At 33.3% G+C, this 17,397-nt stretch overlaps 1 protein-coding gene across 2 annotated transcripts in view; it reads right to left on the bottom strand.

Annotated features, from left to right (window-relative positions):
- Positions 1-2,057: 2,057 nt before the first annotated feature.
- The window catches only part of LOC148943680 (tRNA wybutosine-synthesizing protein 2 homolog), a 46,837-nt gene continuing 31,497 nt past the window's right edge, over positions 2,058-17,397 (bottom strand). For both annotated transcript variants that reach the window (XM_089101506.1, XM_089101507.1), the window contains exons 2-5: positions 15,652-15,834; positions 12,247-12,397; positions 10,078-10,345; positions 2,058-6,615 (exon numbers count right to left, since the gene is read on the bottom strand). In XM_089101506.1, coding sequence (XP_088957632.1) covers positions 5,911-6,615; positions 10,078-10,345; positions 12,247-12,397; positions 15,652-15,826 — 1,299 coding nt within the window. In that variant the 5' untranslated portion in view covers positions 15,827-15,834 and the 3' untranslated portion in view covers positions 2,058-5,910. The remainder of the gene's footprint in view (positions 6,616-10,077; positions 10,346-12,246; positions 12,398-15,651; positions 15,835-17,397) is intronic.

Genomic DNA, 17,397 nt, shown 5'->3' with positions numbered 1-17,397 from the left:
ATCTATTGGCCTGAAAAAACAAGATACGTTGCTTGAACTACGATATCTGCCTAAACGGCATCTTTTTTTCCGTCTGTTCTCCTTAGACAGTGTGGCACTGGAACATCATAGAGGTCTGTTTAACGGCTCATTTTAAAGGAAATTTTCACATCTAGTGCCTTTTCTAATTAAAAAAAGTTAATTTTTTTAATAGAAGAAATTTTTTACGAAAAACTACATTTTTCATGTAAAAGATTGATGAATGACGTCACAAGCGTAGGTTGCAGCCAGATCGCCTCTTACTATTCCAATGAAAAAAGCCATTGACTTTTTCCTATTTGTACCCGGGTTGCAGCGGTAGCTAGGAGCCTAGTTAGAGACAATCACGTTCCAGAGTAAAAAATCAAATAGCCCAGAACTCCTAAGACTAGAGTCTGATCTACATCATATATGACGTAATAAGTGAATGCGATATTTATGCATGTTTATATTTCGACAAGACAATGTAATAAATACATAATGGATCGATGTAGTTCATTACAAATAGGGACTATGTAATCCAGTTACAGCGGTAGCTAGCAACCTAGTAAGAGACGATTACGTCCCATAGTAAAAAATAAAATAGTCAATAACTCTCGAAAACGGATTAAGATCAAAATACAAAGTACATTATTTGAAGGAATGAACAAACTATAGCCAATAATAATTAAAGTTTTTTCGATTTGCAGCAGTAGCTAGCAACCTAGTAAGAGGCGATCACGTCCCATAGTAAAAAATAAAATAGTCAATAACTCCCAAAAATAGATTAAACACAAAGTACACTATTTGAATCCCCTCGTCAGAAAATTTTAAATAAAATAATTAATTTCAACTTTCAGTTCAAAGTTATAATTGTGTCCTTAAACCAAACTTTTTTTTGGCTTAATTCCAAAAGTGAGCAGCTCTATAACGGTGTGCTATATTTCTACAGAAAAAATTAAATAAATTTTATTTTAGTTTTTATTTTGAAGAACAACCTCTAGCCCATATTAGCTAAAATAATCTATTGACAAGATAACTTGAAACAAATATCTTTTGAAAGTTGCTTCTCTAAGGCATGAACGAACTATAGCCAATAGTAATTAAAGTATTTTCCGGTTTGCAGCGGTAGCTAGCAACCTAGTAAGAGGCGATCACGTCCCATAGTAAAAAAATAAAATAGCCATTAACTCCCAAAAGTAGATTAGGATGAAAATCTTATAGAGGATACTTACAGCTTCTTGGCTTGAATAAAGAGGAGAATCCATTGGCTTGAAAAACAACAAAAGTCACTGCAAGAACGATATTCTGCATCGAGGGTATCTTTTTCCGGGTTGCAGCAGTAGCTAACAACCTAGTAAGAGACAATCACGTCCAATACTAAAAAATACAATAGCCCATAACTCCTGAAAACAGATTCAGGTCAAAACAAGAAGTACACTACTAGAAGCGCCTTGTTTGAAACCCCTATATAGAAAACTTATCGTCCCTAGGATTGAATAACGAGGAAAATCTATTGGCTTGAAAAACAAGAAAAGTTGCTTGAACTACGGTATCTGCATAAACGGCATTTTTTTTTGCGTCTGTTCCACTCAGATAGCTGGGCACTAGAACTTCATAGAGAGCTTTCTAATAGCTTATTTTAAAGGAAATTGATATGGTTAAAAACCTTTCATAATTAAAAATAATAATTTTTAAAATACAATCAAAAAATAAACTGCATTTATCATGTACAAAATAGATGAATGACGTCATAATCGTAGATTGTTAACCGGGTAGCAGCAGTAATTAACACCCAAATAAGAGACGATCACGTCTAATACTATAGAATGTAATAGTCTATAACTACAGAAAGTAGTTCGGGTTCCAGCGGTAGCTAGCGACCTAGTAAGAGACGATCACATCCCATACCAAGAAATATAATAACCCACAACTCCTACAAATAAAGTCAGATCGAAGAAGAAAGTACATTACCAGAACCGCCTTGTCCGAAACTCCTATACAGGATACTTACAGTATCTTCGCTTGAATTTATAATAAAGAATGAAGTCTAGTCCATAGTTACTTAAATGTTTTATATAAATAAGGGTTATATTAAAGAACAAACTGTTACTCATAGTATCATAGTAAAGAACGGACATTAAATTGTAGTTCAGCACAAACTTTAAATTATAGTAATCATGATTGCAGCTGTATATAAAAGATTGATTATAAAAGGCGACTATGTACAAAAAACCAACAGAGAGAAAAAACTCAATGAAAAAAAAACGACAAACGAGACTGAGGCCAGTGGAGAGAAAAGACGAAAAATGTAAAACAGCGCGGATATTTTGCCTGTATCAAAACAAGGCGTCTCCAGGACAAGAGAAACACAAAAAGAACAAAAAAAAAACAACTAAAACTGAAAACAAATAAAACCACCACCAATAAAATACATGGGCTATGTATCTTTCTATGTTCATACATTCGCTATTATCACTAGTTTAATTTGAAAATAATTAGCCTACTTTGATCAAAAAAAGACTCGTTTTTTATTTCGTTTATTATCCTATTCAAATCCTGGCGGAAATTCGTCCTTCCTTAGAAAGTTTTACCCAGAAATCCCCCATGGAAAGTTTCTTCCGTGTAAAAATCCCCCAAGAGAGAATTTCTTCCACAGAAAATCTCCTTAGACAATTCCAATCCCGAGGAAAACTCCTCCTTCCTCTGAAAGTTTTATCCATAACCCCCCCCCCCCAATGGAAATTTTCTTCCGTGGAAAAATCTCCCAATTGAGAATTTCTTCCACAGAAAGTTTCCTTAGAACAATTCCAACCCCGAGGAAAATTAACCCTGCACATGTCTTCTATCTCCCTAATAGAATATCGATAAAAACTCCCTTGAAAACTCGTCCAATAAGTAAGAGCCAAGTTCCAGGCATAAACAATTAAGGCCTATGGATTTTAATCTTCAGGGCACCTGCACAGTGATACAAATTCATGGAAATATAGGGGTAGGGGGGGGGAGTTACTTTTATTCTTTTTCAATGGCAATACAAAAAGACGTATCTTCCAAAATCTAGGGGTGAGGCCTTTTTGCTTTTAATGAAAATAACCCGTTTTCCTTAATACACTTTAATGTGCTGCGTCCACAAAAGAGAAGTTTGGTTGTGGGTTGCGTAGGCCATTCACTATTATGATTCTAAGAGCACCGCAGAGCTTGGGAGTATGAGACGATTTCCAGTAATCCAGTGAGTCCACTAGGAATAATAAATCACCTTTGAAAATTTTCATTTAGTTAACAACAAATTTTAGCCATTCAGCTCCATATTATTTTAGCACCACAGTTTACATTAGACCCATGTATTCGCTGCCTTTCCGTGTTTTGGTCAAGAAGAAAAAAATATATGCAAAGGAGTAGTCATTTTTGCTCTTGGAGGAGGGGTAAGCTCTGGTCCTCTTCCTAGGAGCATGATTTATCCGTACATAAATACTTTGTGTAACAATTGTCTTTGGTACATCATTTCTTGTTTAATATTGTTCTTGTCCAATGGTTCGAAATGTAGGAGATGTAGTAGTACTGTAGGAGAGGCATTTTTCAGAGTTTGGCAAAATTTGGAAATACTCCAAATATATACATTGAAAAGTGAAATATTAAAAAAACAACCAAAATAAAACAATTACGCAATTTGAGTTCCATTTGCTAGGCCATATAAACAGCCTACCGAGCTGAAAATAGGTAGTGAACAATTTGAGTGCATGCCTTACCGTCCTTTTGGCTAGAACAAACAGTTAATTTAATGTTGTTAGGAATCGATGCGGAAATCGGTCTGGACGCAGAATTTGGTCTCTAAAATTCATTTTACCCGAGATTTGTTTAGAGAGTAAGTGTTGTTGTAACGCTAGCAGCAGTCCTTATGGAATATATTTCTACATAGATCATGGAACATGTTACCCGACCATATAGTTTCAATTAGTATTATTATAGCTGTGGCTGAAACTCCTTTTTAGAAAAGGCAGCAAATGTAACCATAATATTTATGATCTTGATGGTATTCTTTATATAAAACACCTTAAGAAGAGCACTTTGAAATTGTTTCCTTACTGATCGTGAAGTATTAATTTGTTTTTGTAATATGATAAACCTACAAAATTTATTAATTATGGCACAAGTCAATACCCAGATAACCTATTCTTGTTTATTTTCTTTTTTGTTCATTGCAAAGTTTGTTTTATATATTGTTATCAAAAGTGTTATCATTTTTGTTCTTATTATTTGTAATATGACATGCTTATGACAATGTAACATTTATGGTTTTAATGGTGTATTTTTAAATCAATTTTGTACTGAGACAAGCCTATGGCTTACTCCATTTTTTGTTTAAAATAAACATAATAAATAAATAGTTTTGTGGTAACGCTTTACTTTTTACTCGACTGGTTCATAAAATTGATATTTTAATTTTCTTTGGTTAGTTCGTCCTTTTGCATTTAAAATCCTAATGAGCCCTAACATTACACTAGGCTGTTCCCCAACCAGTTGCTACCGACAAGTAGTTAGTATTAAATGTTAAATGATTTTTTATGGTTTCTGACTGGCTAATTCTCTACAATTACTGAGTTTACCTATTTTTACTAAACTGAACTCATAATTACTAAATTGCTTTAACTGCTTAAAGTACCAAGGACATCCAAATGAGAACATTTTCTGCCTTCTGGCTCCATCTTCCCTCTTTTCATACCTGAAAACCGGAAATTTCTACGATTTTTTTGGTTGTTACACAATTATTAAGATATTTTCGTTTCGTAAATTCTCCTCTTTGTCGCCACACTTCAATTATGAAAATAAACAAGCAGAAAATTTTCTTGTTTACAAACAAGCCCAACAAGACGGATGTGACACCTAATTTATCTGCAGATGATCGTCGAGCAATGCCACAGCCATTAGAATTGTGCAACTGTTATGTTTAGTCGGGGTACTGATCAAGTATAGGCTAGTCGGAACATGTAAAAATTCAGCAATAAAACTGGCATTATATGCATCAGAAGCAAATTAGAATTCTATTTATATGTTATTATTCAACTAAAGGGATAAACATAACAGGATATTTCAAAGATACTTTTGTAGGTAAGTCACTTAACAAATAGTTTGAAGTGATTAACCTTAAATAATTTTATAACATCCGTACTAATGCATAACTTAGATTTAAGGCAGTGTTTGTCTTTTGCTAAAGCAATCAGGAAAATTACAGTTTCAAGAGCTCCATGATGATATATGTTTTCTCACTTTCTGTCACCCTTCATGTGCAAGATATGCCCTAGCCATTTCAATCTTTTCGTTATCCTGGGAAAATATTAACACCAGCTTAAAATGAAGAAAACACAATTTTATTTCATACGCTGCAGAGTTTAAAAGAGAACGAATTACTTTCGAGTGACAAAATTGTTGAAAAAATAGTGGCACTCAAGAAGCAGACATGCTAGGACAAAAAGAAAGACATTTATAGATTGCTAATCTTATGCTAATTTTCATAGTTTTGTTTGCATTTTGACAGTTCAAGCAAAGCCTACTCCTAATGGCGAATTCTGAATTATATGATTCATTGACACATGCTGCATATAATAAAATAAGAATATCATCACTTTTACTGTAGTTTTTATACATCCTAGGGCTATACGAGACCATTTAGGGGGAGGGGACGCCTGGGGATGAATTGTCGAAAACGGAACAAAACCATAAAAATGATCAAACAATTAGCAATCTAAAAATATTTCTCTTTTTGTTGTCTCTTTCTAGAGAGAGGCTATTCTATACCTGAGCCACAATATTTGCTTAACTGGATCATTTTTTAGACTAGCTACGGATAATTTAGCCAAAAACGCAACCGCGGCTTTGGGAAGTTCTTAGAATGTTTGATGGCAACCATGTTTGCCATTATTTTACAGGAATACAAAGAAGATCTAGAACTAAATGGTTAATCTTTGGAGCGTAGGACTTCACATCTTCCAAATGAGTTATCCTAACATTCCATTTGTTACCACCATTCTCTAACATTTTTTTAATTTCACTTTTTACATAGAGAGCCCAGTCTTCCCACTCTTTATATCTATAAGTCACACTACTTTCCAAGTCATCAGATTCACGTTCACAAACGGTTTGTTGTGATTTCAGTGAATAATCACTAGCAAGCATTATCAATGGGGACGCCTGGGTTTCATCTGGGAATTCTGTGGTATGATTATTCAAATGACTCTGTTCAGTTACATCTATGCAATTTAACTGATTAGCACTTAAACCATCTTCACTTTTTGTCATGTTTGAACTGATCAATTTCCTAATTTTTTGTTCAAGAAGTAAACCTTCATCAACAGAGGGGGCACAAAGAGACTCGTTTGACAATTCGCTAGAAACATCAATACTTTGCATACCATCTTCAGTTTTATCACCTAATTGCATGTTACAAGACAGACTACGAGGAGAAAGTTGACCAGGTTTGACAAGATTAGAGGTTACATTGCCATGGATATGAAGAGTGCCACCTAGATCTTGCCTTAGTGCTCGACATGCTACTCGCCAACCCGGCTCTGATGAGGGGATTAACCCTAAATTGACTCTGTTTCCAATATTCTGAGGACAAACCTAAAAAGGGAAAAAAAGGCTGATAATTTGGAGAACAAACAATTTCAATCAGAAAAATTTTAATAAAATAAAAACATTATTTATTTGAGTGCCTATCATGCTTCCTGCAATGCTCTGCCTGAGTCAGCTAAAAAGTTACACTCCTTTAGTGCCTTCAGAAACAAATATAGAAAAAATTGTTTATTTCAAAGCATTTTTTAACTACAAAGGGCAGTGACAATTGTTAGATGACAAAGACCTCTATATGCTGATATGCATCTTCCGCAGTAGGCCTATTTGGCAACAAATAAAACAAGAAGTAAAAAAATGGTTAAGAATCAAGAAAACGCTAATTAAAACATGTGACAATTGTTTGACCGTTTGGAAAAACCTGACACTCGTTAGGTTCCTTCAGAAAAAGTATAGAAAAAATTGTTGATTTCAAAGAATTTTCGAAGTACCACAGGACAGTGGAAATGAAATCTAATTGTTTGAATCGGTTAAGTGGAAACCTAACCTACTAACAAATAAGGAAAAATCGGGAATTCAAAATTTATGACCAAGACCTCCACATGTGCTTATGCATCTCTGACGGCAGTTGGCACCAAATTAAAAAAGAAAGAAAAAGAAACACTGTGAAGAACAAACAAAAAGGATAATTTAACAACATACGACACTCGTTTGACTCATTTAAATAGCCTGATACTTGTCTCGTTGCTTCAGAAAAATTGTAGAAACAAATTGTTGATTTCAAGAATTTTTTAACTACCAAGGACAGTGGAAATGAAATCTATCTGTTCGAATCGGTTAAGCCGGAACTTTTCCTACTATAAATAAGGAAAAATCGGGAATTTTTTATGACAAAGACCTCTACATGTGCTTATGAATATTTGATGGCAGCTGGCACCAAATTAAAAAAAGGAACATGGTGAAACACGTAGTAGAGGTTTCTATTGCTGATTTTTTGCTCTGGCTTAGTTTTGGGTGAATAATTAGGAGGGTAGCAGTTTGTCGTTTTCTTTTTTTAGTGTGTATTTTCTTTTCCTTCTTCCATTCCCAGCCGTAGAGCTTGTATTTGTATTTTATTGTTTAAATTTAATGCCGAATTGATTTTGGGATAAATCTATTTATTTAAAAAATCAAATAAGGATACAGAAACATTATATTAATTATCTCGTACACTTTAAAAGGGAGATAATTTTGCGCAATTTTGAGAACTAAACCTAAAGAGTGTCTTCACCACAAAATTCCATATCTTTAACGTTAGAGGCTAAACAGACAGAGCATTTTCTTCCTGTCTTTTGAGAGCGTACAAATTGTTGCTGTTTCGCTTAAAAATCTTATCTAACATTTTTGAATCTCTGAAACAATTGCCACGAGACGTTTGTTAAACTATTTTTACAGGAAGGGTAGGCAGAGCAATGTATGTTCTTTAGCACTTTATTCCTCCTGACCTATGTTATGCAGATCGTCCCTTTTGAAACACCTTAGCGTACGGTTTTTGGCAAATTACTTCAGATGAGTGAAAATGTTAGATGGTACCTGATATTTTCATACTTCTGACATAATTACCAAAATCCGTTCGCTAAGCTGTCCTCGAAGGGATCATCTATTACACCTTCACACTTATCACGCTATGCATGTTCAATCACGCCTTCATCACCCTGGTCGATATTGCCATCCTCGTCCTCCCTTTTATAGTAGCTTAACCAACGGTTTTAGCCAAAATTTCAGATGTGTGAAAATATCATATACGACCTTTTGGCGACACAGCGACGATATTTAGTAATGTGAGATACGACCGTCAGAAATCTCATATTTACTTATATACTAATGTCAGAAATACCAGATTTACCAATGTCAGGAGTAAAATGTCAGATACGACCTTTAGGCATAACAACGACAAAATACGAATAATAGGTAGGGTTTGTCACAAAAACGAGGTTTTTGGGGAAATATGTATTTATTATGAAACTATATTTATTAAGAAAACTATGATTCAGACACTAACAAATTTTTCACAATTTAATACCAATTTAAACAAAAATCTGCCAATTTAAACACGAAAATTAGCTAAAAACGACTTTAAAAATGCTATACTGTCTCAATTTTATTCTTTTAGAATGGTGACAAAACATAGGAACGGATATTTCAAATAGGAGGTAATTTATGGTTGCAAAGTTACAATTAAAGCGTATTTTTCAGTAACTTTAAGTTGAGTACCAAATTTATGGGAAGAAATGTATTGGGAACAAAATATAAACGCTGCTTTTCTTTCAGTAAAGAAACAATATCTGTTTTTTTCCTCACGTTCGCAAAGTTTACAGGTCTCTCATTTTAAAAAGGAAACCCTTAGCGCCAATTAATGCAACAATTGCCTTCCTAGATTTCAAAACAGTTCTTTTTTGTATCTTCACGAACAAGGAACAATATCTTGCCCCCTCCCCCTATATTTTAAAGAATGGGTGCCACTACAAACAAGATGGGAAAGCAGTAGTCCCAATAGTTTCTTAGAAAATATTCAAATAGTTCAACCACGCATCTTGCTATAAAAAGGAGAGGATATTGTGTGTTTTTACCTATCTGTTGTCTCCAGAATGATCAATGGGTCAGCAACAGCTCAATTTAGAGGGCAGAGATCAAATTGTCTCCCACCCTCCTGGCTTGATAGAGCCTTCTGATTTTTTCTGTTTTGAGAATGAAGAAGACAAATATATAGGAAAAGAAACAGACGTGAGAAAAATTACTGGTCATTATTTTAAAATCATAGCCATAGGCGGTACACGAATTCAATAATGCAGTAAATATTTAGTGGTTAGCTTCTTCTGAAGAAAACATGGTAATGAAATAAAAGAAGCACCATTAGATTCCTTATTTCATGCTCTTTACACTTTTGTGACAATGCCCCCTGATGGTCTCAAATAAAGCCCCAGTAATATATTTCATATTCATGTTGAATCTAGTGATCGTGTCATTCTTCTTTGTTTGAACAGGTTTCTGCGTTCTTGAATCGATAAACTTTCGTTTCGCCTGAGTGAGAAAAATAGAACTGTGGAAATAAATATACTTTAAAATGATTTTTGAAAGTGCATAAGAATGGGAGGAAACATGAAAATCTCATAGACAAATGATGCATATTGTAAAATAAAAATGTCATTCTTTTTGTATTTTTTGGCTATTATTTTTGCTATATTTTGGCTATTATTTTTGCTATATTTTGGCTATATTTTATTATATTTGGCTATATTTTCCTATTAGGACTATATCTGGGAATATGATCGGGTGGGGTGCACTGTCACAGAAGCGACCATGATATTTGGAAAGAGTATAAAATTAGAAGTCTAATTAAGCAACGTTCGTTTTATTAGCACGTTTCCTTCAGAAGGGTTACTCCATAAAATATTTACCAGTATGTCAAACAGTTCTTCAGAAAATAGTTTAACCACGTATTTTTCTCAAAAAGTGATAAAGTTGGAACCTTACCATTTTGTTATCTCCAAAATGAATTTCACATCTATCTGCAACCCCATTAAGAACTAAATTCCTTTTGAGTGCTTCAACAGCATATGGATTCCATTCACAAGCATGAACAAATTTAGCTTTAGCATTTACTAAATACTGAAGACTGAAATAACCTATGCCTGCATATAAGTCAACAACAACTTCTGATCGGCAGTCTAGTTTAGACAAGCGAATTTTTTCGGATATGTTCCCTGCGCTAAACATAGAGTGTTCGATATTCCATGTTAATCTAAAAAGAAATTTAATATCAACAAAACTTAACTAAAAGTTCGGGGGTTTGGCAAAATGGAGACCGAGACCGGTTCGTAAAGTCAAAGTGACAATTTTTTATCCTACATGAATAAGCAATTACCTAAAAAACAGGATATTTCAGGTTTAGACATGGAATCATTGCTAAGAAAAAAAGTACATCAGGGTAGGCCATCCAAAATTACAATATATTCCAGTATAATAGATATAAATATTGCAACATGGTCTTTTAATATACTCGTTACAAAACCAAGATAACCATTTCTGCGAGAGGTCTCTGTTCATTCTGCCTTCTTTTTCAGTTCTTAGGCATTATAGAGCGTATCGACCTCCTCGTGTCAATTCCGAAAGATCTAGGATTTCAACTAAATTCAAATACCGTTGATCTCAAATAAATATAGAATGATTGAGAAAATTCTAAACGAGTCATTTGGACATAAGCAGTATAACTTAAAAAAAAAACATTAAACATTATTTATTGACCGTTTGTGATGGAGCATGTGCCCTTATTGCAGTATTTTAAACTTGTTTTGTTTTTTTTACCCATGTTGGAGTCTTCTGCTGTTCACTGCTTACTAAGCATACATTTTTTTTATTTCTTTTTTTTTCTTTTCTTCCAGCCTTTCATTTTCCAATTTTGGGATCTGTTTTTATTTATTTATTTACTTTTTATAGTATTGGTTGATGCGTTCAATCCTTATGATTGTTACCCTCAAAAATTACGAGCTCTGCTCTCCTTTGGGGTGTATCGCCATATTGTTCAGCATAGTTGAAAGGCCCAGAAATTTTGCTCTTGCTGATGTCAACCCCCCACAACCATCGGGGCAAGGGCTGTAAGTTACACAATTCGCCCATTGTTTACATACAGTATTTGTTACTGAGAAAGGGGGACATGTTTAACCTTATTGTCCAAAAAGATTTAGGGCATTCAGACAAAGCTTTCAGAAAATGTTGAGGGGAGTGTTTAAATAAATCAAAACACGTTATGTGCATACAGGTTGTCAAAAGGGCGTTATTTAGGGATGACTGCGTTTATTAAGTTGGAACTTTCAGAACAAAATACATTTTAAATGTTTTCTCATTTTTAACTTTAATAAATCCAATATTATTCATACTTTCAGAAATGAATATCAAAATCTATATTAAATTGTCAATCCCCATTCACCTAGGCTTTTTTCAGTAATCTTGGTTATGATGGCGATTTTTTTCGATATTATTAGAAATAGAAATACACAGCTGAAAATAAGGATTGTTTTTAGTAAAGTGCAAATTATGTTCTGGTCTTTACAAGAAACAAGGGTGCCAACCAAACTCCTTTTAGTTTCTGCTCATTTTGAGTTTGATTTGGTTGTTTAGTGTAATTTCTGTTCGTTTTGGGCTTCATTTATCTATCGATGGGGATTTCTGGTAATTTTACGCTTGGGAAATTCTGCTCAACTTGATTTAGTATAGCTCTTTACTTTTCCTTGAAAAACTTCTTTTGTGAATTAAAAAAAAAAATAATTAATACAAACAAGATTGAAAAAGATTTCAGATTAAATATGATTTATAACAAACTAATCAGAAAACACCAACAAAGAATATATGTATAGAAATCGCTTATTACAGCGTTAACTGGTGTCATTCCAACATCTTTGGTTAATTACCCAGGGTAATTTAGAGGATGGTTCACAATGAGTATGATACTGTTGACATTACTCCCCCCTCTGTCGAAATACCTGACCATGTAAGAATAGCTTGATTACTTTATTTTATATAGTTGGAAATTCTCTCTATTACTTCGAAATGAGAAACTATACTCAGCATGAAAAACGTTCAGAAGTTACGTGACCAAGAAGGCCTGTATTGTAGAAAAAATTGGAATTTCTAGTTTATATTTACCTTACATTATTGTCCTTGTGGGACACCCAAGGACAGTCACCATACAGGAGTTTTATTTTCGGACTTCTAAAATTGTCATTTTCAATACGTCCACGCTTTGCAATCCGTTTAACCTGAAGACACTTACAGATTGTCTGAAAGATCACTTCGTCTGAAAAATAAAATTAAATTTTAATTTGCTCATTTTCCAAACTAATGGAATAAAGTGAGCAAGACCCCTGAAAACATACGTAATTTGCGAAGACATTAATCTAAGCTAATAGTTTGAACGTCTTAGTGAACAAAAGTAGCAAAAGCACACACAGGTAAGGGCAAGTGAGCTTTAGCCCCTTCCTCTAGAAAACCCAAAACATATGAAAAGTGGAAAAATCGGTAATATTTGAAAACACATTTAGTACTTTTCTGTTGTAGTTTTTTTTCAAACTACAGGCCCCCTCCAAATATTCTGCAGGTTCACTCTCTAAAATATTCGTATATATATCGCCTTAAAAAGTAGGATATATTTGCAAGAGGACTTAGGCTGATATCTCCAGAAGAGGGAAAGGTAAAGGTGGGGGGAGGAAAAGGGGTTTGAAAATGTTAATTTGAAAAGTTTATACATGTGTACATGCGTTTATGGTTGTATAAAAGAGTAGTTCATAGGTGCACCCACTAGAAATTATTAGAGAGGAGGGCCGGTGGATTTATTTTCCTAATGAAGAGGGTAAGAAATGTTAGTGGGGTGTGAACACCCCACTAACCCCAGTTGTGGATTTAACCCCAGTTGAATCCACCCCAGTGGATTTATTTTCCAAACATTTTTGAGAATACAAAACAATAAAATTATACAATAACATTGCAAAACATTACGTTTGGAATTGCAAGAGATGTTGCGAATAGGCTATCTCTTTCTTTATTTTTTTTTCATATCGCTATCTTTCAGACAAACAGAAAGATACATAGCAAAAAAAGAGAGCTATTCGTAACATGTCTTGCCCTTAAAGAACGAAAGCTAATTCGACCATTTGTACATATGCAGGAGTGAGAGAGAACACTCAATATTTTTAATGACACTAGGTACTCGTTTTCCACATTTTATTTTCCGAAAATTTACTATAACTCCTTAGAACTGTACATGTCAATAGACACCCAATAGAACATGACATACATGAGTACTGGGAGATACTATATTGCCACACCCAAATTCACATCCATGCAACTAAACTCGAAGAGACTGTTTTCACTGCTTTCTAGCTCAAAATCTCTTCAATTCTCTTCAACTCTCTATATTAAACCCAGCTTCATTACCACACTGGGATTTATATCCCATACCACTAAACTGAAATTCTATTCACCTCATACCCCTGTACTGGGAGATAATATGTTGCCAAATGTGACTAGTTAACATAGTAAATTAGAAATTAAATACATACTTATAATTTTGTTTGAAATTATATATCATACAACAATATAAACCACAATGAATTTTGTAAGTTAAGTTATAAAATAAACTTACTTATAAAATGAATTTATTAAAACTATAATTATAATGAATTTATGAGTAGAATTATAAAATACAGATCATAAATTTATAAGTAAATACTTACAGTATTTTGTTATAAGTAATTGTATACAATTCAGTTTTTGCAAAGCATATATTTATTCTTCTCTATCATAATACAAAGTTAGATAAGACAAAATAAGTAGTACTTGTAATAGACTGTTCTACTCAGCTTATATCCATTGCCTCAGATTTATATCCCTTGTCACTAACATTGCCACTCGACTTTGGAAAAGACCACTATTTTCCAACTTCAAACCTCGACTGGTTTTATTCTATTGTGGTTCTATCTAGTATTTCAAACGACTTGCACCTCCTATTGTTGCTCAGAGACTACCACAATGGGCAGCCAAAAGAACATTAAGAAAAGAAAGGGTCCCTAATTATTTGTTGTGATGTTTCCTTAATCTAAAAATTAATAGGTATTCATTTTTATTTTACAGAACAAGATGGAAGCAATACGTGTGAACCCAAATAGACCTCAATTCAAGATCCAGTAAAAGACATTCTATGCCAAGCACAGCTACCTGACAGTCTTGCTGAAGAAAGTAAATTGCCAGTTTATGTAACAGTTTGAACTTGAAAACCCACTTCCAGAAGTCAATGGAACTGCTTGTGAACTATGAGATCACGAGGAAACTTAATGCAGGGAGTGAAAAAGCTCAAGCCACAAAGATTACCCTGGAGGAGAATACCTAGGCAAGCTAAGACAGTCAACGATTCAATCTAGCAGCAAAAATGATCCCTACACAAGTTGGGTCACCCCCTTGGTAAAACATGTGAAGCCTGCAGGATTGCTAGTAATGTATGCTTATTTTGAGTGTTCTGTTTCCAGACCTACAGAGCAAGCCCCTGCAGCTGATAATTGTTCTGATATATGCTGCACAAAATGTTTGACGAAGTGTGATCAGTTTCAAGACTGATTCTTGGTTGGCACCCAAAGACCTAGGCAATGATCAACCTCGTTTCTTTGGAATCCTGCAAGAAACGAGTTTCTACAAGGAGTCTACAAACTAATTTTGGAATAAAAGAATCCAATCATGGAAGAGATCAGGGCGATCCATTAGGAATTTTATGAAAAAGTCAAGGGTAGCCTGTCTGAGGAATGCACAGAGCTAGATTTAGATCGAAAACAAAATTTAAGTTTTCAAATATTAACACAATAACTCAAAACAAATTAATAACAACAAGATATACATAATCAATGACTTCAAGCCAAAGTTCATTTCTTCTGACTCGAGAAATACAGTCTCTATCCATCCTGAGAACACAAATTGAGAAATACCCCCAGTCAATCTGAATAATTAAGAAAATTCTCCACCAAAATCATTGTTTTAATATCCTTGAGAAATTCTACCCTTTTCCTGCCTTCTATATAGGTGGCGGGTCTTAGCATAATTTTTGTTTTAAATTTGTTTTAATTTTTAGTCTGTTTACTTCATCTGTTTTTTTTTATAGATCTTCATTAAGATATACAATGGCACCTTGCCAAAAAATTTAATTCTTTAAATCCCCTCTTCCCCCTAGAATGCCCAGTCTATCTTTATCTGCCTTTTTAAGACACATGATTTTGTATCATAAAGGAAACACTCATCACTGTTGCCACAAAAGACTTTATAAACCTTAATCTGACCTGTTCATTCCTGATTTCAGCTGAAAAAAACATTAATCTCCATTCAAAATTACTGTCTTGGAAGCCTGCAAATACCTTCCTTGTAAAAAAAAGGATCCCTACTAAGAGCAAAAATGCAAAATCTGGTTTTGGGGTATATTCATATCATATAAATTTAATAGTTAAAAGTTATGCATTTAAACAACTATAGCCAATTGAAAGGAATTATTTTTAGAACAAAAGCTATAGTAACCTTCGAATAGGTCATTCCATTGCGAATCAACAAAACTGTTTTCTTTAAATAGAACAGTATCACCATATTTTTCCCATTTCTTTGGAATTTCCATCAGAAGCTGCTCTTTGTTTGAGTAGTGTTTCAGATCTAAATACTGACTTATTTTTTCTTTCAGTTGTAAGTAAGGAATCATATTGCTACCTAGAAAACATAAACAACAAATAAAATTATTACAGATGGAATAAGCTGTATCAAAGAAATACAATTTAGATATTGAATATAATAAAATGAATTTAAGATACACAGTAACATGTAAATTTTTAATTAAGAGAGTGAAAAACCTATGTACTAACAAAAGCCCAAATAAGGACTTTTTATTAGCGGATATATCTTTTGCATCAAGAAACCTTTATCAACAGAAAAAAAAAAAAAAAAAACAGCATTCAAGACAATAACAAAGAAGTAAAAACCACTATCAAACGAAAAAAAGAAGAAAAAGCCAACAGCTGAAGAATTATGGCCTATTTGTTGTTTAGTTGCCTATTCGTTGTTCTATGACAAAGAAGAAAAAATAATAAATGTAATTAAAAAAATTAAATAGCAGAAAACCAGCGTAATGTCAGCCAGTGGAACAAAAAGAAGCGAAAATAAGCAGATATTTCAAAAAGAAAATCCACCAATACGTCTTCTGTGCCTCCCCCCCCCCAATAATGAAAAATAAAAACTAACCTTTAAAAGTAGATTCTAACAGAGCAGAAGAAACACTGAATCAAACAAATAAATAAATAATAATAAAAAAACACAATCCTTAATAAATGAAAGATCATTAATCAACTAGACTGGACAAGAATTGTCTGCTTAGCAATTGACTTAGCTTGCCTACTGACCCGATTTTCGTTAAGAGTGCAGTAGGATGTTCTCAAATTAAAGTGAGGTAAAAGGTTATTCGAATCTTTTAATATTAAGATACTGTAAACTGGGTTTATAGAAATAGCTCCAGTATCTCTATTTAAAGCAAGGTCTCTATTTATGTATTTTTAATTTCCAAAAATACCATTTCTCTGAATTAAAAAATTATTTTATTATTCATTTATTATTTTCTTCGTCTTGGTCATACGTTATGTATAGCCATAGCCAGTGTGGCCTTAGAATGTATTTACTATTTGTTGTTCTAAACAAAATTGAATATGGTGACAAAATACTACATATATCCAAAAAAAACTATAGAGCAATAATGCGCTGGTCTACAAGGTTAAATATTATCTTCTAATATGGTATTCTAACAAAATAAATTTACCGTTTCATTTAAACATTTTAGGTCAGCAAAATTAAAATCAACTAAAATAAGACCAGATCAAAGGTTTTATAATAAAATTATGTTTGAAAAAACGAATGACATTTTTCATTTGCGAATTTAAAGGAAGTGCATTGACCTCACAATTATCATTAACATTCCTGAGGTTTAATCTAGCATATTGACTTTATTAAGCGAGGTCAAAGATTCTTTGTGTTTACACTAAAAAATGAATCCTTAAATTAAAAGTTTTACCCGTTATAACATATTTTCTTTTTAATTGTCAATAAAAAGACCGGGTTCTTATAAGAAAGTCGATGTTTTGAAAATGTCAATTTTAGAGTATAAAAAAATACGACAATTATTACACTGAGAACCATGCAAAAGTCTTCAGAAAGCTGCTCTTTAGATACTAGTTTCTCTGTTTCTCTGTGTGGCAAAAAGCACATTATAGACATGAAAAAGAGAAT

The sequence above is a fragment of the Artemia sp. Qi Xiang Cuo genome, chromosome 15 (genome assembly GCF_049724085.1).
Source record: "Artemia sp. Qi Xiang Cuo chromosome 15, ASM4972408v1, whole genome shotgun sequence".
In the NCBI taxonomy this organism is placed as follows: domain Eukaryota; kingdom Metazoa; phylum Arthropoda; class Branchiopoda; order Anostraca; family Artemiidae; genus Artemia; species Artemia sp. Qi Xiang Cuo.
This window is presented reverse-complemented; position numbering and strand designations above follow the sequence as displayed.